At 39.8% G+C, this 23,296-nt stretch overlaps 2 protein-coding genes and 1 pseudogene across 2 annotated transcripts; all 3 read right to left on the bottom strand.

Moving 5' to 3' along the window:
• Window positions 1-228: 228 nt before the first annotated feature.
• Window positions 229-1,538, bottom strand: LOC121655975 (annotated as a pseudogene).
• A 4,497-nt stretch (window positions 1,539-6,035) lies between these two features.
• On the bottom strand, window positions 6,036-10,411 carry LOC121655971. The gene is made up of 3 exons (XM_042010922.1): window positions 10,341-10,411; window positions 6,829-7,013; window positions 6,036-6,755 (listed from the first exon to the last, which is right to left on the bottom strand). The coding sequence occupies exons 1-3, from the start codon at window positions 10,401-10,403 to the stop codon at window positions 6,266-6,268; spliced, it is 738 nt and encodes a 245-aa protein (XP_041866856.1). The 5' UTR covers window positions 10,404-10,411; the 3' UTR covers window positions 6,036-6,265.
• A 9,571-nt stretch (window positions 10,412-19,982) lies between these two features.
• LOC121655967 (proteinase-activated receptor 2-like) lies at window positions 19,983-22,843 on the bottom strand. The gene is made up of 4 exons (XM_042010919.1): window positions 22,743-22,843; window positions 22,002-22,127; window positions 21,198-21,382; window positions 19,983-21,117 (listed from the first exon to the last, which is right to left on the bottom strand). Exons 2-4 carry the CDS (start codon window positions 22,095-22,097, stop codon window positions 20,592-20,594), a joined length of 807 nt encoding a protein of 268 aa, XP_041866853.1. The 5' UTR covers window positions 22,098-22,127; window positions 22,743-22,843; the 3' UTR covers window positions 19,983-20,591.
• Window positions 22,844-23,296: the final 453 nt, after the last annotated feature.

Genomic DNA, 23,296 nt, shown 5'->3' on the forward strand with positions numbered 1-23,296 from the left:
GAAACTAGAAAGAGAAGTGAGTGTTTCAATGCACACAGTAACCATATCTGCAATACAGTGTTTTAATCCTTGTTACTTTTGCTGTCGTAGGATCCAAGCAACCAAGACCAATGACTGCTTAATAAAAAAAAAAAAAAAAAAAAAAGAACTAGAACATTGGTGTTCGTCCTCTTTTCATGAATGTAAAAGAATTTCAAAGAGCCACCAGTGCTAAACAAAATGCTCACACAGGAAAAGCTCTTTTATTAAATAAAGGGGCTAAATCCAAAAATTAAGTGAAGAAACTTGCAATATATTGCTCCCTGACAAGTCTGCCATTAATGTTGTCCGGGAAGATGGGAGCATTTTCCCAGTCAACATCAACAGCCACTCGGGGGGGGGGGTTCTCCTTTCTTAGGCCTGCAATGTTATGCAGTACTACGCATGCAGCAATAACATCACAGGCTCTGTCCGGGGAAATCCTCAGGTGGTGCAGGCACTGAAACCGAGATTTCAGAAGGCCGAAGGTCATCTCGATTCGAGCCCTTGTCTTGGTGTGTGCATGGTTGTAGGCCTGCTGTGGTGGGGTTTGGGGATCTGCAGGGGGAGTCAAGAGGAATGACTCACAGGCGTATCCTTTATCTTCCAGCAGCACACCCGAGAATTCACCTGATAATACAAAATATAATTTAGAAAACAGAGTTACACACACAATGTCCAAGGTGCTTACAGTACAAATGTGTGGGCTACCTTGTGAAAGTCTCTCATAAATTGGACTAGCCCGAAAGACTCTAGAGTCATGCACTGAGCCAGGCCACTTTGCCTCTAAATTGCTCACAAGGCAGTCAGCATCACACATCATCTGAAATATTTAGTTGTAGCCTATTAAGGTCATTAAATGCACAGAACAATTCATGTAGGTCATAACCACAAATCACTCTTACCTGAACATTGATGCTGTGAAGGATTTCCTGTTAATGTAATCTCCCTCATGTTCACCTGAGGGGCGTCTGATTCTTATGTGTGTGCAATCCACTGCCCCAATGATGTTAGGGAAAGCTGTAACAAAAAATAGTGAGTATCCAACTGTGACAGATATACTTAGAAACTAATGGGTGCACATTAAAATTGAGGTTACCTGCAATCTTGTAAAACTCCTCCTTGATGTAGAGGGGTCTTCTGTGGCCAGGGAAGGTGATGAATATATTGCTGAATGATTTCAGCGCCAGACAAACGCATCTGATTGTCCGGCAAATGGTTCCTTTATTGAGGTTCTCTGCATCCCCAACAGAATAAAGGAAGCTCCCACTCGCAAGCCATCTCAATGTGACACAGATCATCTGTGGTACAGTGAGGGCATGGCTTCGCGCTGTCTGGTGCTGTATTTTTGGACTCAGCAGCCTACATAAATATCTTAGTCCATCACCCGAAAATCTGTATCTCTCAGTGACATAGTCATCTCCAAAGGCCAGGGGATGTGACCTGTCCCTGAAGACTCGTTCACGTCTGAATGCTCTTCTGAGGATGCGGGCTTCCTCGTCCAGCACATCCTCATCCAAAAAGGGCAAGCCATTATGAAGAGGGACCAGGTGAAGGGGAGTTGGACCTGAATATTCTACATTGCTCTCGTCACGGATTTCTTTGAATACACCTTTGTAACCTCATCCGATGTGTTTTGTAATCTCAATTAATGCAATAAAACACATATTTATAAAACCTCTGACAGCAATTTGACGAGCAGTCTTCATTAGCATAGCAATATAACACTTGGCCTGATGAAATCATGCACTTATGACCAAGTTGATATTGTGTGATGAAATCGTGATCCTGTATTTAAATAAAATGACTAAAAAAAAAATAATTATATGCACTGCACTAGCACTACACGACAGCACCTGGGTCTAACTGGACTCAAAAGCGGTCTGACTAACACTTAATTATGACGTCCCATCTTGTTTGAATTCATGCTTGTGTTGTTCTTACTCTCAAATGTAAGTCGCTTTGGATAAAAGCGTCTGCTAAATGACTGTAGAATAGAATAGAATAATAATACTACAACTCGAATCCATATAAAAAGGCTGTTGCAATTACGAACAGATTTCGATTAAATGTACAGTAACTGTATATGTAATATTTTAATACTGGATGATTAAAATGACGCGCCATACTTAGGAAGACCATGGACATGCTGTAAAACACATTAATTCCTCATAGAATTGACATTGGACATGCAGGTGACTCGCTAGGATTAATCTTAGCCTGAGCAGTTAGCCTGGTCTGGAGCAGGCTAGCTGCAGCGGATAAATCACCACAGTAACTTGGCCGGGTTTAGTTTGAGCTGCTTTCATGCAACTGACTTAGGGCTAAATTCATCCAGGATAACCAACATATCCCGGCTTAATCGCTTATCTTGGTTTTGTGCAAAACCCCTCAGGCCAGAGCTTGTCGTCAATTTATATTTTGGAATATTCAAGTTAGTGAAGTCAAAGAATCGGTAAGCAGGTGAAATAAACGTAATCTACTTTGTTTTATATGTTTTGCAAGATGAAGGAATGTAAACAGAAGAACCTGCTAAATGAGGGTAAAAACTACGATAGGCGTGTTTTTCTTACTTTTCTGACGTGGGCGCCCCAGCTGTTAATTACCTCACCTTATCTGGTAACTCAGAACAAACCAGAAATCCTACATTTGTTTGTGTTGTAAATAGTTTTCTTTGGTTTGTTTGTTCTAATTATGTACTTTTTGTTATTATTTTCCTGTTTTTGTTACTGTGAAAAGTTTAGTTACCTCTGCTTTAGAAAGATTTTACTTCTTTAACACTTTCTCACATCCTTCCTGTCAGCTGTTTAGTGGGGACGTTTGGATTTGCTGGAATCAAATTGTGTTTCTGGGATATGATGTGAATGGGAAGTGAATTTAAATACCAACATAAAACATAAAAAATAGAGCACATTTAGGGATTCTGTAACAATAAATATTATACTGCAAACATTCAGCTTCATATGAGTCCTTAATGGTACAAATGTCCTCTCACCAGCTGGAAAACCACCATGTGGAGGTGATGTCGCCATCATGTGGTCAAACATAAAACTGTCTGTTCAGCTTCACATTTATTTATTTATTTTCAGCCCGTTTTTAACATGTGCTGTGAACATTTTAATCTTTTATATGTTTTATTTCCTCTGACATGGTGTTTCCAGATGAGACCACATGATGGTGAATTGACTTCACTAACAAAAGCAGAATGAATCTGGATCAGCCTGCACGGCTCACTAGTACACTGAAAAAAATAAACCCACGCAGATGGAAATGTAACTTAATTAAATCTGTGATGTTGATAATACAAATTATTCTTACAAGTTAAATTTAAGTGATGTTATCAAATTACTTTTATCTGTTGTTTAAGTTCATGTTAAGTTTTGCTCATAGATCTGGTTTCATGTTGGCATTAACCCCCAAGTACCCTCGTTTGACCTACATAATAATATTATGCAAAAAGTTGCCTTGATTTTATTAAGTAGATGAAGCAATAAATTTATATCTGTGTAGTTTATTCGTGGAGAAGGTTCAGCAAACTGCAAAGAGAAAACAAAGTTTTAAATAGTTACTGCTGGGAAAATACAGACTGAGGTAAAAACTGGGGACAGAACTAAATGATAACATGAGTATATGACTTTCTAAGATCAATATCATTCAGTGAACATACAGAGCTGCAGGCAGGACGTGGTTTACACACTTTACCAAAACCACAAGTTTAGTCTTTACTTACAGACGCTTTAAAGAGAACACATAGATGGACTGATAGATCAGGACTTACCAGTACCTTAGTACAACCACCACTAGAAATAAACACCAAATATAGTCAACGTTGGGATTTATGAAAACTTGGTGGGAGAATGTTCCTACCTCCACGGAAACTCTGACCCAGACCTACGCAGAAAATCTGGGAAAACAGGAAACTACGACACCAACAATCCAGAATAAAATCAAGGAGATGATGAGGTGGAGAGTCTGCTGCCAACGTTTACCAGTCAGTAGAAGAAGATGTGAAACGTAAGCTTTGGTCATTTATTCTGATCTCCAGCAGAGTGGGACAGACTGGAGGTCTAGAAGCGATGCAACGATTATGAAACACACAAGAGGTGGATTTCCTTTATTTATTTATTCTTACACAAAGCTTTTTAATTGTTGTTCTAATTTCCAACAAGACTGTCTCCATTTCCTGCAGCTCCTTGTCCACATGGTTAATAGCAGTGATGGTGTCTCTCTGCACCTGCAGGACTTCCTCTGAGGACACGGCTGCTGTGGTGCTGGGTGGAGTCTCTGGCCTCACCCTCTCCACCCACAGCTGCAGCACCGCCCACCCCAGCTGGAACACCCAGGAACTATAAAGAAATATTATTTAACACTATTGGCCTGGTTCCTGAAAAGGTAATAGGAACTTATAAAAGTTCCTACGGGGGGAAAGCACCTAATGTCAGAGGTCACTAACAAGCGGACCGTGGTCCGGATCCGGATGCAGAACCTGTCCCATATGGACCTGGACTTAAAATATAAAATCTGACAGGTGCTTTTCTTTTACCTGGTCCAACTTTTGCAGTCTTTACGGTAGCGGTCAGGAAACACGCCGACCAATTGCACGTGAGGTAGAACATCCCACGTGGTGCACTCAGCCAATCAGTGTGTGAGGCTCCCGACGCAACTTCCAGCTAGATCAGTCACAGCAGGGATGAAGACGACTGTGCCGGAGAAAAGCAGCAATGTTGCTAAATCTGCCTGTTATCAGCGACTCTGGTTTTTCTGTTAAGTCTCTTTTAAATATTATCAGTTGCAGGTTTTTGGGCTTATTTTTTGAGTGTAGTTGTTTATTTGGGCTGGTCCTGCTCCTGTTATGAAGCGAAGAGTCCAGATTATAAGAGGGGTGATCTAGGTCACAATTTCTAATAGTTATCAGAATGTGTACCTGCATTATAATGAACTCACACTTAAAAACAGGTTTTCAGACTTCACTTGTCTTCTAAGACACATATGCAGAGAAATGCATGCTGTCGCATATACTATATATATATATATATATATATACATATACATATATATACACACACACATAATTGGCTCCAAAAGTTGTTCTCTAACTGGACCTCTTTACATTTTAGTTGAATATTTCTGGCCTATGCCCACTGTTTTTCTCGTTCTGTCAGATCATCGTGGTTTCCTCGTCTCATCTTTGTGTTTATATGAGTCTTTTTTGGTTTTCCTGCCAGTGCAACACCTTCAGTTTTCATAAAATATTTTATATCCAACCTCTGACTGCCTCCTACCGCTCCACTCCCATCCTCCACACATTGTGACGTGTAGATCTGTAAACATGTGCAGCACTTTGCTTTATTACTGTGTGGGTCCAACGTCATTGTCTTTTTTCTTGTATTTTTATTATTGAACTTTATAACCTCTTAAACTAAAAATCCTGCACTTTATATAATATTTACTGCAGCTTGTACTGTCTGTACCTTGTTGTTATATTTATCGTTGTGACCTGCCAAGGGCACAATTAGATGCAAATTAGCTGCTAGGAAACTTTGCTGCACATTTATGTCCATTTGTTCTTATTATCATTCATGTAAAATCTTTCTAACTTTTTAAATAAATTTATATATTTCATAAGAATCTAAAAGTGGGGTTATGTTCAATTTTCAGTGGCCATGATACAATTTTATTAATACAGTAAAACAGCTGATCTTTTCTTTATAGAAGGAAATAAAAATGTTACAGCAGCTGAAGTGACACAAATGTAAAATACAATAAAATGCAGGTTTAACGACGCTGTACATGAAGACTAAACATGAACATTTTCAACATCACAGCCTAACTTAATTATTTATGCTGAAAAACTAAAGAACACAAAAAAGGAAAAGAAACGTTAAGCTGAAAGAGAAAAGTCAGTTAAAAATATAAAAAAGATGGAACTGATATATTTTTTTATATATATAAATCCCCTGGTTTGTATATTTGTTTATGTCATGTAGTTTTTTTTTAATAAAATAAACCTTTCAGGTTTTTAATTGCATCTACTTTGTAATATAAATTTAATACAATATTCCTGACTGAATTAAAATTATTGTTTTTGCTTTTTCTAGTTGGAAACTACCTGGAAGTTTAATTCTTACAGCACATTGGCATCTGTAACAGATAGCTTTTTGCTTTTCTCCCCATCGTTTAATTATCTGATTTTCATTTTATCTCCTACCACGTGGTACTGTTTCCTCCTCTTTATCTTTACCCACCATCATTCACACAGATGATCTGCAGCAGTGTTTTCTGTCTGGCCGCAGCGCAGACAGCCCTTGTTGGTGGGTCCTTTACACATCAAGACAAACACAGTCAAATCCATAAAAGGACTCAGTAGAATCAAGGTGAAACACACCTGTTTGACTAAAGCTAGATTAAAGGAGGTCATTATTAAAATATGTAAAATGACTGTGGGAATAATAAACAGATTGTAATTAAGCAGCAACAGGATTAAAGTTCCCACAATTCTCCGTTTTTCCTCAGCAGGTGTTGAGGTGGCAGCAGGCAGCGCTTTCAGGGTCCTGATTAAACAGGTGAGGAAAACGGGGCCAAAAAGAAGGCCCATAATCACAAGGGGTGACATTTTCTTCAAGATTACAAGAATACGGACGATGCTGATGAAAAACATCCAGATGAGGAAAGATAACAGCAGAGAGTCTGTGGTCTGTCTGATCCACTGCAGCTGAGGGCGGGAGATGGAAAAATACCTGCAACACAACACATGTTGTTCATGTCACTGCTCAGAATCTGTAACGTGAGGATGCCTGTAGTTATTACTACCTTTCCAGGGTGATGCACATCCTGAAGCCGATGCTGGCCATCCCACCGCAGCAGTATATTACAGCTACAAACTCCAGCCAGTCATCTTCATCCCATTTTGCAACCCAGAGGATATTAGCGCAGAGTTGGATTAGATTGGAGATGAGAAGGTTTATGTAGTAGACAGGAACGAAATCCATCCGTACCTGCAGGAAACATTCATTCACTTGCATTAACACTAACCATGTCAGTGGAGTCTGGAGGAGCCTTAAAACCATCTCTGGCCACAAGGAACCCAACACCCAGTCTGCAGGGGATTGACGATGTGCCAACGACCTCAATTCTATTCTTCAACAGGTTTGATCAGCCATCTGCCCCCCCGCCTATATTCTGCTCCTCCCCCACCTCCCTTAGGCCACAAGCCTCAGCCTACAGCCACCCTGCACATCTACTACACTTCCTGTCCAGAGCTCCACCCCCCTGCATCCAGCCCCTCTGCCCCCACCTGTCCCTCACAGGTGGGGGCATGAGGGAGTATCAGCTCCCATTTGAGGTCCTGGCTGATGATGGTGTCCAGGAAGTGAAAGGACTCTGCAGTGCTGACTGGGGAGTCACACAGGGTGATGCGGGAGGGTGGGGCTGCGTTCCTTCTGAAGTCCACAACCAGCTCCACTGTCTTTAAAGCATTGAGCTCCAGGATATTCTGACTACCAAGACACCAGATGGTCAATTTCCAACCTGTAGGCAGACTCATCCTCACCAGAGATGAGTCCAATGAGGGTGGTGTTGTCCGCAAACTTCAGGAGCTTGACAGACTGATGACTGGAGTTGTTGGTGTACAGGGAGAGAGAAGGAGGGAAAGGATGCAGCCTTGAGGGCAACAGAAGCTGATAGTCTGAGAGTCATAGACATGCACTCCCAGCTTCACATACTGCTTCCTGTCCGACAGGAAGTCAGTGACCCACCTGCAGGTGGAATCAGGCACATTCAGCTGTGAGAGCTCGTCCTGCAGGAGAGCCGGGATGATGGTATTGAAAGCAGAGCTACAATCCACAAACAGGATCCTGGCATAGGTTCCTGAGGAGTCTAGGTGCTGCAAGATGAAGTGGAGGGCGATGTTCACATCATCGTCCACAGACCTGTTGGCTCTGTAGGCGAACTTCGATGGGTTCTGGAGAGGGTCGGCAATGGCCTTCAGTTGGGACAGCACAAGGCGCTCAAATGACTTCATTTCCACAGAGGTCAAGGCAACGGGTCTGTAGTCATTAAGTCCTGTGGTCCTTGGCTTTGTTTAGGAAGGGGATGATGGTGGAAGTTCTGAAGCAGGCTGGCAGACAGAACACTGGAGACAGCTGATCAGCACAGTGCTCAGGGTGGAGGGAGAGAACAGTATGTTGACATCGCTCTCCAGGATGGAGAGTCGTCACTGTCACAATAGAAACTATTTCCATGTTTCCACTTTTTCCTCATTTCCAGTTATTCCTGCTACTATTTACCTGCTATCCTCACTAAACCAACTCCAGCTCAGCTGCTTTGTGGCGCCACCGTGCATCAGAAACATCTTCTTGGCTTTATTCCACTTCCTCTTATTAGTCTCTTGTGTAGCACCTTCATCCTCATTATGTGACAAATTTTAGTTTTTTTTTACAGGCCACATTGCTACTATTAGGTTTCTATCCCCTCCCTCTGGTGTAGATCCTGCTGCCTTGTGTGCTGAGCTGATTTTTAACAGTTTAATCAGGTGTCACTTTCTGATCTCTCGGACGTGGTTTTTTACTTAAAACCTTCTTTTTGCCCACTTGGTAGCTGTCACTCCGCTCTAATTAAAAGTACTTTTAGCTCCATCGGCCCTGTCATTTTGTCCCTGATTAATTCCTGCCTGTTTTCAGGCTGTTCCTGCTGTATTTCAGCACACTCTTGTGCAGCCTCTTAAAGAAACCTAACTTGGATCCTTCAGTTCTAACTAACTACAGGCCGATTTCTAAATTACCGTTTTTTTAATCAAAAATCTTTAAAAAAATGTTCACGTACAATTACAGGCTTTTTAGAAAAATTTCAGTCTGGTTTTAGGTCCCTCCACAGTACTAAAACTGCACTTTAAAGTGTTTTTAATGACTTTTTTTAGCTACTTAGTCTTGGTTCTCTTATTCCTACTGCAGGCGTTGACACGGTGGACCACCAAATCCTCCTGACACGCTTGCAGCAGTGTGTCGGTATCAGAGGATCTGCCCTTCACTGGTTCTGGTCTTACTTGTTGGATTGGTCTGTCTGTGTTCACCTTGAGGAGTTTTCCTCAGCTGCAGCCCCTCTCAGTTAAGGGTCCCACAGGGGTCTATTTTGGGTCCACTGCTTCTTTCCCTGTATATGCTGCCCTTCAGTTCTATTTTTCAGAAGCACAATATTGCGTACCATTGCTTTGCTGATGATGTTCAGATCTACATCCCCTTAAAACCACAGGGGGATTCTCTGACTAACCTTCTCAGCTGCTTGTGTGATCTAAAAGCCTGGATGGATTTAAACTTTCTCCACTGATATGTGGTTTTTGGAAGTTTTGAGCTTCTAGATGGTACAGTAAGTTCTCAGTCCGCTTACTTCGTATTGTCGAAGCCATGCTAAAAATCTGGGTGTGATTATTGACAACTCCTTTAACTTCCACCTGCAGGTTAATTTTGTAGTTAAAAGCGTTTTCTTCCATTTGAGGCTTCTTGGCAAGTTAAAGCCCTATTTTCCCAAGCATGACCTAGAAAAAGACCTCCACCTGCTCATCATGTCCCGCATACATTACTGCAACTCTATATTATGGCATCGACCATTCATCTCTGCACCAACTGCAGCTGCCCAGAGCGCTGCTGCTCGGTTGCTTACAGGGACGAGACGACGTGATCACATCACCCCAGTGCTCGCCTCCTTGCATTGGCTTCCTGTTAGTTTTAGGACCCAGTACAAGATTTTATTATTTGTGTTTAAAGCTTTAAATGGTTTAACTCCCCTGTATTTGTCAGAGTTGCCACACCAGCAAGCTCCAGCCAGGACTCTGAGGTCCTCTTCACAGCTCTTTCTGAAGATCCCGTCTGCTAGACTTAGATCCAGGGTGACAGAGCTTTCTCTGTTGATGCTCCAAAGCTGTGGAACAGCCTTCCCTTCACATCACCTTCACCCACTTCTTTGCGCTGGCATTTGAACAAAATTGAGCACTGACGTGTTTTTCTTTTTATTCCAGCTTTATTGATTTTATTTTTATTGATTTTTATTGTTTTATCGTGTAGTGTTTTAGTTTTAACTGTGGAGTGTTTGTTGTGATGTTGTTCAGTTTTCCTTTATTATCAAATTATTTTTGGTTTATTTTTGTTTCATCTGTCTGCAAACCAGTAACCAGTCAACCTGAACCCGTCAGTGTTGCATGAGGAAGGTGATGTCCTGTGTGTGAAGTGTAAAAGTATCTAAATATAACTTTTACATCCTTAAATTCATTTGTTTAACTGATTCCTGAAATCACTGAAATAAATTGACATGCATATTAATTAATTACGTACCAAACAACACAAAGCGATGACCAGAAGCGTGATGGGAAGGCAGACTCGGATGTTGTTCCACATCACCACGTTAAGAAGATCTGAATCCTTCATCTCTGACAGCTTCTCTGTGTGATGGAGTTCCTGTAAGAATCGTCCAGTTTAGACACAAATCTGTTTAAACTTTAAATGAATGCAAGTCTCAGGAAAGTTTTTTTTTTTTCTGTATTAACCCTAAAGAGCCCAACGTAACATTTGACACAGTTTCTGAGACATTTTTCATCACTTTATGGTAAAAACGTTTCTCTAAATCCAGTTGAACACAATCTTGTTTTCTGCCTGTAAATGATACCAGGAAGCAGAAAACAACACTACGATTGTTTTAACACATCACTTGATAATAAATCGTAAATATCCCAAAAAATTGATTTTTTTTTCTCTTCATATTAGAAAAATTTGACTTTCCATTCTTTCAAGTGTCGGGCCGTTAAGGGTTTAAGCTGAACTGAAAATAAAAATATCAAAGAAACCAAATGATTCAACACAAATTAATTCAAAATAATCTTCAAGACAAAGAAAGATGGAAAAACTGAATGCTAGAAGAATCTAAGTAAATCCAGTCTGGTTGCATCCGATAGGTTTTCCATCTTTATTGATTAAACCAAGTTTTACATTCTGATTGGAAAATATTTCTTTTCCAATCCGTTTCAGATAATTAGTAAAATATTCTACAAGATGTTACTGAAGGGGTGTAACAGTACATAAATGTACACTCATTCAATGATTAATAAACTAAAATATAGTTTACAGTAATACAGTAATAATTTATATGAACATGTGGAATTTTTTCCATTTGCTTTGTTTTAACAACCAAACTGTCTCATTTCAATCTAATAAAGAAAATGAAAATATCAGCTGTAATAAGTAAAATTAATTTAATTAAGGTCTAAGATTATTTGACCAGAGATTCTAAATAATCTAAATCCACTATATCCTGATTTAATATCTACAAATAGATTTTTTTTTTCTTTCCAATCCAGAATGTGGTTCAGAGTTTTGTTCAAAGAACTAAATGTCCTGTTGAAGAAAATTTTAATGTTGACTTATTTGGTCAAATAAAGATTATATATATATATATATATATATATATATATATATATATATATATATATATAAACTAAAGAAAAAACAGAGAGATCCATGTGTTAAAATGACTCCCCATGTTAGTTAAATGATTTTCTTCCCTCACAGTACAGAATCTAATGACCTGCAACACGGTTTGTTGTGCAATGATGAACATTTTTAATGACAACAGATAAGCAAACGCAGCTCTTGTGGAAATGCTGACGTTTGGTGGTGGAACTTTTGAGGTAAATGAACCTTTCGCTGAAAGGTTGAACATCTTTTTATTTTCATTTCCACAGAAATCATTGATATTGTCACAGTCTATCCTGCCACTCCTCCAGCACTCCCCTGATCCTCCACACCTGTCCCTGATCCCAGCTCTCCAATCAGCCCAATCTGTCACACCTGTCCCCCATCGACTCACCAGTCCTTACATACACCAGCACCACAGTCACTCCCTGTCGGACCTTAAACCTACGCTCTTCATGGACTCACCCCTTCTCCGTTCCTGGTTCCTGTCCCTCCTTCAATCCTGTCCACGTAAGACCTTCACCTTATGTTCCTGATAGTTAAATAAATGTTAACCTGCCCTTGTCTCTGTGGAGTCCCTGCATAACAGATATACAGTTTATTTAGCAACAGTAGTTTTTATTTTTCCATCTGTAACATATCGAGTCATTTAATTTGAGTGGGTAGGTGTTTCCTGACTTTTTAATCAAACTGTATCTAATAATTTCTTTATTTCCTGTAATAGTTTGTTTGTCAGGGATCGTGTGAAGTAAAACATTAAACTCAGAGCAGCCTGAGTAGAGACGCTCTGCAGCAGATTATAGCTTTCTAGTTAGTTTCCATCAGGCAGAAGAGACATTAAAGAGTTTAAAGATAGAAGTTAATAAAAAAAAAAAAAAAAATAAGAACATAAAAATATTTTTAAAAGGATTAAAAGCAGATAAAACACGTTACAAAATGGGCTTAGTGTCCAGAAAGCTCATTTCATAGATATTTAACACTAGAATCAAACAACAAACCTCTACTTTTATTTTTAGTCTTTGATTGGATTATCACTTAAATAAAATTCCTTACGTGTTTTGCATTTAGAAGAGAAAGACAGATTTTATCCTGTTTCTGACTTCGTATCATTCTGAGGCGTTTTCCTCTGAGCCAACACCAGATGATGGAAATAAGAGTAAACATAACTTTACCTGCTTCTGCTCTCCAGCTGGAGAATCAGTCGTCTTGTGTGAATAGATTTCAGAGTAAGGCTGGGATGAGGAGATGGTGGTGTATCACCCCCCAAACGCACACACACACCAGGACACGCACACACAGCTTATCTGCAGTATCTCAGCTTTAAGTCATAAGTCTGAACGACTAAAGGCAATAACTTTTAACATTTTAATTCACATCATCATCTGTGGCACATAAATGAAAAATTAATGATTAATAAATTAAAAAAAAAAACATAAAAAAAAATGTAAATGTAAGAGAAAAAACATGCAGGTTTGACAGGAAACCACCAAACTGTTTACATGCACGCAGACATTCACACCTAAATTTCCTCTGTTCTTTGAAGTGGGCGTCTGCAGCCTCCGCGCTGCAGGGTGGAGAGCTGCTGCAGCCTCGGTTAATGATCAAAATGCAACTGGAAAATACGAGTCAGCCGTCATTTAAAGCAGTTTCTATTTCACATTAATATTTGCCTCTCAAGTTTTAATATCTGTGCAAGGAATTAAGTAAGTAAAGTTTATTTATAAAGCTCTTTTCACAAATGAAAGTCACAAAGTGCTGTACATAAAACAGCTGCAATAAAACATAAAACATAATTTCATAAAATAAATCAAAACCATCAACAAAAAGCTTTCCTGAGTAAAATAGTTTTCAACTGCTTTTAAAAGAGTCCACGGGGCAGGTCATCCCAGACTCTGCAGCCCCCAGTCTGGGCTGTTTATTCATGGTAAATATGGACCTCCAAAGTCTGGATGATATACTAAGACATGACCAATGATAAGAAGAAGCTGCAGGTATTATTTCACCTGTAAGTTGCAGACAGCTTGTAAAAATATGACGTCTGTGTTTTTCCTCAGTCATGAAGCCACTGCAACCTCCCTCTTCACAACAAAACTGGGGGGTATTCCAATAAGTGGGTTTACTGGTTTAACTGGTTATGCTAATCTTCGGTGATCTTGGGTTTTCTGTTCCAAAATGGCTCAACTAGGCAAATTAATACGGAAGCATGCTGGGAACAGCCTGGAAGGGAGCAGGTTTTGTTCAGGCTATGCCCAACATATCTCCAGCATGAGGATTTGAGGGACGGTCTCTATATGTCTGATCAAATCTATCAGAACCACTCTAATTAAAAAATTTACAACCTACTCTGTTTTTAATATTGTCTGGCAAAACTGCTTCATTTCCTAGATGATTTTTTTTATATGTATGTATAAGCTTTTACCTGGTCTAGTGTGTATAGGCAGCTCTCCTCCCCGACGCTTTCACTCTGTTGGGATGGTGACTCAGCAGGAGATACGAGTAGAGACATTTGGTTAAAGTTTGGGGGAATTCACATATAAAAAGCTGCATTAAAATAAGCAATATAGCTACGGAAAATTGTGGTTTAACAGATAACAGGTAAAAACGTCATGTACTATGTGTGGTTGATTCTCAAGTGCACAGTGTTCTGTAAACCAGGTTTAGTCAAAGTTAGCTCACATCATCTAAGTCACTGATAAGTTGAGTTTTTTTGCATTCTGCACATTAGTGAACATATTCTGTAGCCCTACTAACTGTTAAAAAATAGTAAATGCATTTAAAATGTTAAAATTTACTTAAATATATTGAACATTTTCCTACATGTCTGATATTTGTTTCTAACAGGTATTTTACTTTGAATGTTTAAATTTAATTTAAGTTAAATAGAAAAATGTGAAAAATATTAACATATTGTGACTCAGATAAACACAATTACATGTTCTAAATACTGAATAACTATAGACTGCAGACTAATTTAAACTATAGAATAATGGACTAACAAACATACAGTAGTACACATTTCATCTACACAGAGTTTATATATTATCCAACAAAAACCCACACAAAAGAATAAAACTGACATTCAGTATAATGTTGATGAATTAGCAAAGTTATTACGATAGCAGAGTAGCATTTAGCTCACTAGCTTTAAGTGAAACACTAAAGAGATCGTGTTTGATCTCAATCATGATTTAAAAAAAGGCTAATGAGCAGCAACTGGGCCTGGTCCACATGAAGATGACGGTTTTACAGACAAACTAGCCTAAATGCTTTTTGCTAAAAGTTAGCAAGCTAGACAAATAATGTCATCACATTAGAACCACCTACCTGACTAGCATCTTCTTCCAGGTCATGCTGTCCACAGGGCGTCGATGGAAGAGCTGCAGGTACTGCTGATGAAGATGATGTAGTTGCAGAAATATATTTGTCAGTTTCTGCTTGTAGTGCATGCCTTTTTTCTCTCTCGACCTTTGCACTCCACCCTTACATTTCTTCTCCATTTTTGTACAGGTGATTGATTGATGAAGATAAGGATGAAGAGGAGGAGGGGGACCTGTACCCCAGGCCAGGCCTTCAGCTGTGATTGGCCAAGAGCCCCATGACCGATGTGAAAGAGGTGTGACACACACCCAGCGTTGATTAGCCAGACACTTGAGGAACTGTTAACATTGGTTACCACATTAAAGACCAGCCCAGCTGCATTAAGAGTTCTTTTTTTTATTTTCCGGCCATTCTGGCCCACTGACCCATTGGCCCACCAGGAAAATCTTGGTACTCGCGTTGGACAGTCCACCCTTGCACCCGAGGGTGGAGGGAGGCTAACCTCTTGCTCTCCAGGGTAAACCCATAAGTACAGGCGCCAAGTCAGGGGGGGATAAGCATGCCCATACCTGCTTGGGACCTCTCACCGGGAGCAACTCCAGAGTGGAAGAGTGTCCAGTCCTTCTCCAGGACAGTGGTTCCAGAGTCCAAGCCATCATCGAGGTGAGTCCTCGCGCACCAGCTCAGGCTCCTTCCCTGCGAGAGAGGTGGCAGTCCACGTCCCAAGAGCTAGCTTCTGCAGCCAAGTATCACGTCAGTCTTTTGGGCTGAGCCTGACTGGGCCCCATGGGCAAAGCCCTGGCCACTAAGCACTCGTCTTCATGCCCAACTACCAGGCCTGGCTCCAGAAGGGGTCCCAGTGACCCACATCTGGCCAAGGGCAACCTGGATCCATTGATTTTATTCATTGTAGGGGTCTGTTGAGCCATGCTTTGTTTGGTCCCTCCCCTGGAGACCTGTTTGACCCCACCAGGGGCATAAAGCCCCCAACAACATAGCTCCTAGGATCTTCAGGACATGCAAACTCCTCCACCGCGGTAAGGTGGCGGTTTTGGTTGGAGGGGCCTTAAGACGTCAGAGGATTTAGTAACCTTGAGCACAGGCTTTATCACAGGATTTGTTAACGATGCAGCACATCGATCATGTGAATAGCTTAAAAAGTTCATAGAAAACTGTGAGATGTGGAGCTGAGAGCTTAATGACCGCAGCTAAGAGTTCAGGGAGCAGAAACAGGAAGTGAACCTGAGAATGGCGGTGGTGGTGAGCAGCGGTTAACTCGGGCTCGGGCTCTTCAGGGCTCATCTCGACCACATGAGCTTTTCTTATCTTGTGAATTTTAACTTTTTTTATGTCTCCAGTAAGATATATTTTAAACACTTTTCCCAGTTTTGAAAGCAGCATTTTATGAACAATTTGTTTATGAACATAGCAATTAAATTTGGCCCCTCCCCTCTGGCTTTACCAGTGGATTAAATAAACACCGAAACAATCATATTTTCCATGCATATACACAGGAACAACCATTACAACTCCAGACTAATTTTTAATATTTTTGGTTGGCCTTTTTTGTTTTTTGTTGGTTTAATGTAAAATACATGCAGAAGCTCCGCCCCTCTTAGTTAAGCTCTCTGATTGGTCTAAAGTTTAACAGGTAGTGACATAAGTTCCAGTTCTAAATAGATGCCTCTTAGCAAGGTAGTAGTGATAGTGATCTTTTATTATGAAAATGTCATAAATAATGCTGTTATCATGAATCATTGTGGGTTTCCCTGATAGTTTCTGAATAAACACAACATTTAGCTGCTTGACTGTAAACCTCCTGGACATGTTATCATTGCCTGGAAAACTTCACCTAAAAGATAAGCTCTCCATCACAATTTACCCCACAGAGTTACACACTACCTGAAACATTGTTGACAAGAGAAGTGACACCACCGGAGATCTAATGGCATTTTAAGAGTTCATATTAAAGAAGCATTTTTTTTAGTCCACAAGATTAATAAAAGATGTACCACACTCTTTCCTGATACATTACTTTTCTCTTTAATCAATCCCACGGTATCGGTAACACACTGAAGGTGTAGCTCTCTGTGTAAATGCACCTCGTCATTCCTTCTGTTTATTCTTTACAGGTGTGGAGTTCTGGTGTTCATTTCTACAGTTTTTAGCAGGTCAGACATCTCACCTCTCTGGAGTCTGTTTCTGGGACATGATGCATACTTTGAGCATCACCTTGTGGTCTAAACACTGAATGATCTGTTCAGACTTGTGAACATGGAATAACAGACAGTAGCTTCACTAAGAGGTTTAAATATTACTGATGCTGCAGAGTAAAGATAGAAAAAATCGGTTTGTTTTAAAAATCTATCAGAGATGCACATGTTATGCAAGAATGGACAACATGTGCGTTTCCTTGCTGGAACACACCTGATTCAAATTAAATGGTTCTCCAACAGTGTTAGGAAGTGGCACCTGTAATGGCAGCTCATGCCTACAAGGGGGCAATAGTGTCTCAGTTATCAAGTAGTTTTGCAGCATGCACACAGCAGAGACCCAGACCATCAGGATGTATTGTTTCTGTCTGCTGCAGTTAAGGTAATTTTCAAGATGTCTCTATTTACTTATTAAGTTCTTCACCAGCCCCTTGATGAACCATTGATTTGAGTCAGGTGTGTTCCAGCAGGGAAACATCTAAAACCTGCAGGACTTTGGCCCAAGAGGTCCCATGCTGGTGGCAGCCGTTCTGATCACTTCTAAAGCTCTACTGCTTCCCATCTCACCAGAAACCAGTTCTCGCCTCTGGAAATCATTACCTTTGGAAATACTTACCTCCATTATTGCAATTATGAAGCCAAGTTTACACCCAGGAAACCAGTTTACAAATTCCCATTGTTGTAAATAAAACTTTCAACCTTCTTATTGCCCATAAACATGAAATCATTTTATTGTTCAAGTTTATAGGCAACAATATGTGTGTGTTTTAATTACATTTATTTATAAAATAGTTACATGGAAGCAATTTATGTGATGAACAATTTTAGAAGAAGCAGTAATACATTAAAAAAATACATTAAAGATTTTTTAAAAGATCAAGCACAGCCAAAGCCTTTAAAAATGGATCACTCTTCCTTAGTCTTGATGAGGAAACAGTTAAAAGCAACTGGTTTCTAAATCTGGTTGTGTTATAAGTACAGGTTTTTAATGGGTTTAAAAACATAATCATAAACTCACTGCAGTATTTAACTAGAAACCATGGCAGTGACATGAGGACGGGACTGAAGAGCGTCTCTTTTCCAGGTCCAGTATGGCTGAAGGATTTTGTACCAACTGCAGACGAGATGGAGCGGACCGGGAAACACCGAAGTGAAGGAAGTTACAGAAATCGAACCTTGAGGTTGAGCTCCGTGGTAAAAGATTTAGATGTTTTCAGTGAGAGGAGTGGCTTAATTTTGGCTGCTTTTCTTAAATGAAACAAACTTTTTTAAAACAAACAAACAAACAGTTTGCAGACTATCTGATACACTAACAATTTGGTCACAGTTACAACACTAAAAGGAGGATAGTTTTTTTCTTTCAGTTAATAACATTGATTTTGTTTTCAACAAAATAAGATTTATTTATTTAATGGTTTACATAAAACGCATCAGTTCTACTGACATCACAAATCACCCTGCTCTACTCTGGAGGGGTTTGCTTCATATCTAAGAGACAAATCCTTCACTGTCTTGTTTGATGATCATCTGCTCCTCTTAACTGTGGAGTTCGTCAAGGCTCAATGTTGTTCCATAAATTGTTTTTTTTTTTTCATTTCTAAAAATCAAAATGTGTCATTTCATTTCTACGCTGATGACACACCGCTGTATCTCCCTCTAAACTCAGAAATACTGATTCAGACAAGTTTTGCTCGTCTTTGTGATGTTAAAAGCTGGATGGCAAAAAATGATCTTCAATGAAATGAGGACAGAACAGAGATTATTCTCTTTGGTTTATTTCAATGTTAGTGTACATATAAGTTTGTAGGTTAGGATTCTTGTGGTTATTTTTGACTCAAACCAGAATTTAATTAGCATGTCAAATTTAGTAAAATAAGGTTTCTGAGTATATGGACTTTGATGGAAATGGTTTAGTCTAAATCAGAACAGGTGTGTTTTCAGTTGTGTCAGTTGGTCAGTTTTGGGAGCTCGTGAGGGGAGGAAAAGAGGTGACGTGTGGTTCGTTTCCAGGCTGATATTTTCTGAATTGTACCATGGACACAGGATGGAAAATAAAATGTTCATTTAAAATTTCCTGGACTGCTGAGTCTGGCTTCTTCATGCCTTTCTGACCATCTGAGACGGACTGCTTTACAAATCCTTTCACACTGGAAAGTCTTTCAGGAGCCATGTTAGATCTCTACTTTAGGCTGAATTTATAAATTCATTAAGCTTAGAACACAAACACAATCAACCTTAAAGGGAATTGAACCTGTGAGCTGCCGACCTGCAGCCAGTTCCGAGCTATCCTCTAACACAGCTTTCCATCTTTCTAATATCGTTTTAGATGTGTAGTCAAAAGGTTGTGGACTTTGACATCCCCAAGAGTAAAATCTTTTTAATAGGCTTTATACTTTTCTAATTTGCCAGATTTCTTACGTCTGTTTGTGTTTTGTGAGACTAAAGAGGAGACTAAAGTTATTCGATCTACAAACCTCAGAAACACATTTTTATCTTCACCTTATTTAACTGTTTTGTATTTATTTTGCATTTGTTACCATCAGTGTTGGGGACCACTAACTTAAAGTAGCGGTGGGGAACCCTGGTCCTCAAGGGCTGCAGTCCTGCAAGTTTTAGATGTTTTCCTGCCCTCGAGGACAAGGGTTCCCCACCACTGCCTCAAATGGCCATCTTCCTCGTACAAACTAGTAGTTCCTTTTCTCATCCTTCAAAATAAAAGTCCTCTTTACAAACGGACTCTCTAGAACTTGAACAAAGACGTCTTTGTTTTATTGTAGTGTTTAAAAATAATTAAACTATTATCTTGATAAAATAATCATTGTTATAAGATGATATTTAAACATGTTTTACACAGTAAACTCTGAAAACCAACCAGTCGACACAAATACTGGTGTTCCTGCTTCCTGCTGGGATCTGCTGGCTGAAATGAAGATGTTTTTTTTAACAGACGGTTGTCCACCAAACCCTTGAACCAGGCCTTTGGGTTTCTCTTTATTTCATTTTCAGCAAAATGACAAAATTAAAAAACAATTACACAAAAGAAGACCAACAGAAAGTCAACCAGCTGAAGAAGCATAGTACACGAGCAGGTATGTAAACAATTCAAAATGCAGGCGGTTGCAAACGTAAACGTTAAACAGCAAGTTTATTCTCAGCCTAAGACCACCCCATGACTCACTGTTTCTGTTACAGGTTGAGGTTTGTGAGCTTTAAAAATAACATTTTATGAAGGAAATGGCAAAACATGTTCTCACTTTTAGATTTAGATAGCCAAACCGAGAGGCAGAGATGGCTCAGGCAGGTTTACGCCCACAAACTTTTAATTAAAATTACTGCAGCTTTGCTGTGTTTGGGATCGTTGTCTTGTTGCATGAAGCAGTTTCAGCCAAACTTTAGCTGTTAAATAGATTACCTCACATTTAGCTTAAGAATACTTGTCAAACTAAAAAGGTCTCAATTTCTGTTTCATATCATGGAATAATTTTCTCCCTCAAGGACTAAATAACTCAAAACTTAACAGATTCTCTTTCATTAGTTTCTTCGGCCCTCTTTATCTTAGCTGTTAACTGTTTTTAGTTCCCACCATTCACACTGATGGTGTGCTGCCATCTCCAGCTGCAGCATCCTGCATCCTGCAGCAGCACAGACGCATCAGCAGCTTGTCAATGGGCCCTTTGTACAGAAATACAAACAGAATCAGGTCCAGAAAAGGACTGAGCAGAATCAAGATGAAAGAAATCATCACTATGATTTTATTATAATAAAAATAATGTGATGTAACTCTTATTATACTCATGATGGCAGCTGGGAGAATCGTCAGAATGTAACTAAGCAACAGCAGGACCAGAATTCCTAGAATTCTTCGTTTTTCCTCAGCAGGCACTGAGGCGGCTGCAGGTGGAGTCTGCAGCACAGATTTGAGGGTCCCAGCTAGACAGATGATGAAGACGGGGGCAGGGAGGATGGCCAAAGTATACACAAATAAATCCTGTTCAAAGTATACAGGAAGAGGGACTGTGACAAGAAAAATCCCCCAGACTGCGACACACACCCACACAGAACCTTTTATTTGTCTGATGCAGGGTAACTGTGGGCAGACGATAACAAAATACCTGCAACACAAGAGAAAATCACATTAATATGAGTGTGTGTCCCTGACTGATATGAAACATGATGAAAGATGGAGTGTTACCTCTCCAGAGCAATGCACATCCTGAAACCAAGACTGGTCATCACACTAAAGATGTAGACAACAACACATGAATATTGGACCATATCATGATTTTTCTTCGTCACCCAAACAATCATGGTGCTGAGCTGGATTAGATCGGAGATGATGAGGTTTATGTAGTAGACAGGAACGTGATCCCTTCGTGCCTGCAGACAGGATTCAACATTAACACCATTATAAACACATCATGTTGCCTTAAAGTCTTGTTTCCATGTGAGGATGAAGTGATCTGCTACTGTATAATGTGCAGCACAAGGTTGAAAGAGGCTGAACATTGAACACAATAACAGGCTGTTAGATCCAGTTAATTTGACTCAGGTGTGTTCAAGCAGGAAAACACTGAAAACCTGCTGGACTGGGGCCCTCGTGGGACTGTCAAGAGGCAAGACCAGCTGGCCGGCTCCATGGACGGATTTGAGGGCATCACACTCGTGAAGGATGAGGATGTTTTACCACCTGCACTTTTCACCCATTTTATTTTTAAACACAGACGCCACTGTTCTGGTCGTCTCTGTGTTAGCCCAGCACACAGGTCTGATCATTGAGGGTCATGAATGTGGTGAGAAATTATGAACAGGCTCTGAGATATAAATCAGAGCAGGATCCTTCTCTAACACAGTAGCTGACAGGTGGTAGAAAGGGTTTATACTTCAGCTCTGCAGGGGCGGGTCTAGAAACGTTTTGATGGGGGGGCAGGCTCTGATTCTTTGGTTCTCTCAGGGTGTAGATTTAGAACGACATGAATGTGAGTTAATATATACGTACCTTATAACACAAACAGCAGATAACCACTAGGGCCAAAGGAAAGCAGGTGCTGATGTTGAACCAAGCCATCACACGAAGAGCGTCGTCTGTGTCCATCTCTGCCTGGTTTTCTAAAGTCTTAAAGTTCTGGAAATATTTACACACAGATTAGTTTTTTCTAAACACAAAAAAAGTTGAATGGAAAACTGATTTATTTTACAAAGCAGGAAACAAATCAGTCTGAAGCTGAACAAACAGTCCAACAGCAACATTATTTTCTCTGTTTTCCATCTCGGTTTCAGTGCGTCTAAATTAACATTAAAGCACCAACATTAATGTTCCAGATTACAAACATAGTTCTATCTATTTATCAAGCTAACGTCAGCTTGTAGCCTACCATCACTTTCATCTGGATGTGTTGCATCCACTTTTCCTTCAAACCAACTCCATTAATGTAGCTGGGAAGGTTTAAATCTGTTAATACTCGATTCAACAGAATGAAACACTAATCAATCATCGAGAAGAAAGAAATCTTTTTAACAAAGAAGCAATGAAAGAAATCTTTTCATTAACTGATCGTTATGTTAGTTGCAATTAGAGAACCACGCGAATAAAATGACACTGGAGCATCCACTAAGTAAAGAACTAATAAGAGGTCATCTCTTCCTTATTACATCGTTCCACCTTCAGCTGATCAGGAGAGATTTTTCCCAAAACTGTTACAATAAGAGAAAACTTGTAAAAGTAGAACGTCACACTCACTCGTGTCAGGATGGCTTCCAGTAGAAGTTTAGCTTTTTCAGAGCAAATGAAGAAGCAGGAAATGATTCTGCTTCATAAGACGTCTCCAAGTCTGAACTCACACATGCATAGCTACCAGCACACACACACACACACACATCAGTTTGTGGGTTCAGCTTTGCATTTTCTCTTCCGATCCTTCAGCTTTCAGAGAGCTTCTTCCACCACGATGCCTCTTCAGTTTGGAGAAAATGTTTCCTAAAACCAGCCGCTGCAGAGCGTTAACACAACCCAGTTTCATTTGCTTTAGCTGCTCTGATGAAAATAAAAACTCAAGCAGAGAAAACTGCTGCTGAACTTGTACATTTTTATTATTCAAAAAACAAATACACAAAAAATACAGAAATACAGGAAAAAACATACAAATGGAATAAACTTGAGTGCAAACTTCAGTGTCACGTGAAGGCAACGGGGGAAATTTATAGGTAAAAAGAGCCGTTCAAAAGAATCATTTCGTTCATGAACGTCACATCTCTAGGCTCTAATCTCTGCTCTGTTATTGGCTGTATTATCAG

The sequence above is a fragment of the Melanotaenia boesemani genome, chromosome 16 (genome assembly GCF_017639745.1).
Source record: "Melanotaenia boesemani isolate fMelBoe1 chromosome 16, fMelBoe1.pri, whole genome shotgun sequence".
Lineage (NCBI taxonomy): Eukaryota > Metazoa > Chordata > Actinopteri > Atheriniformes > Melanotaeniidae > Melanotaenia > Melanotaenia boesemani.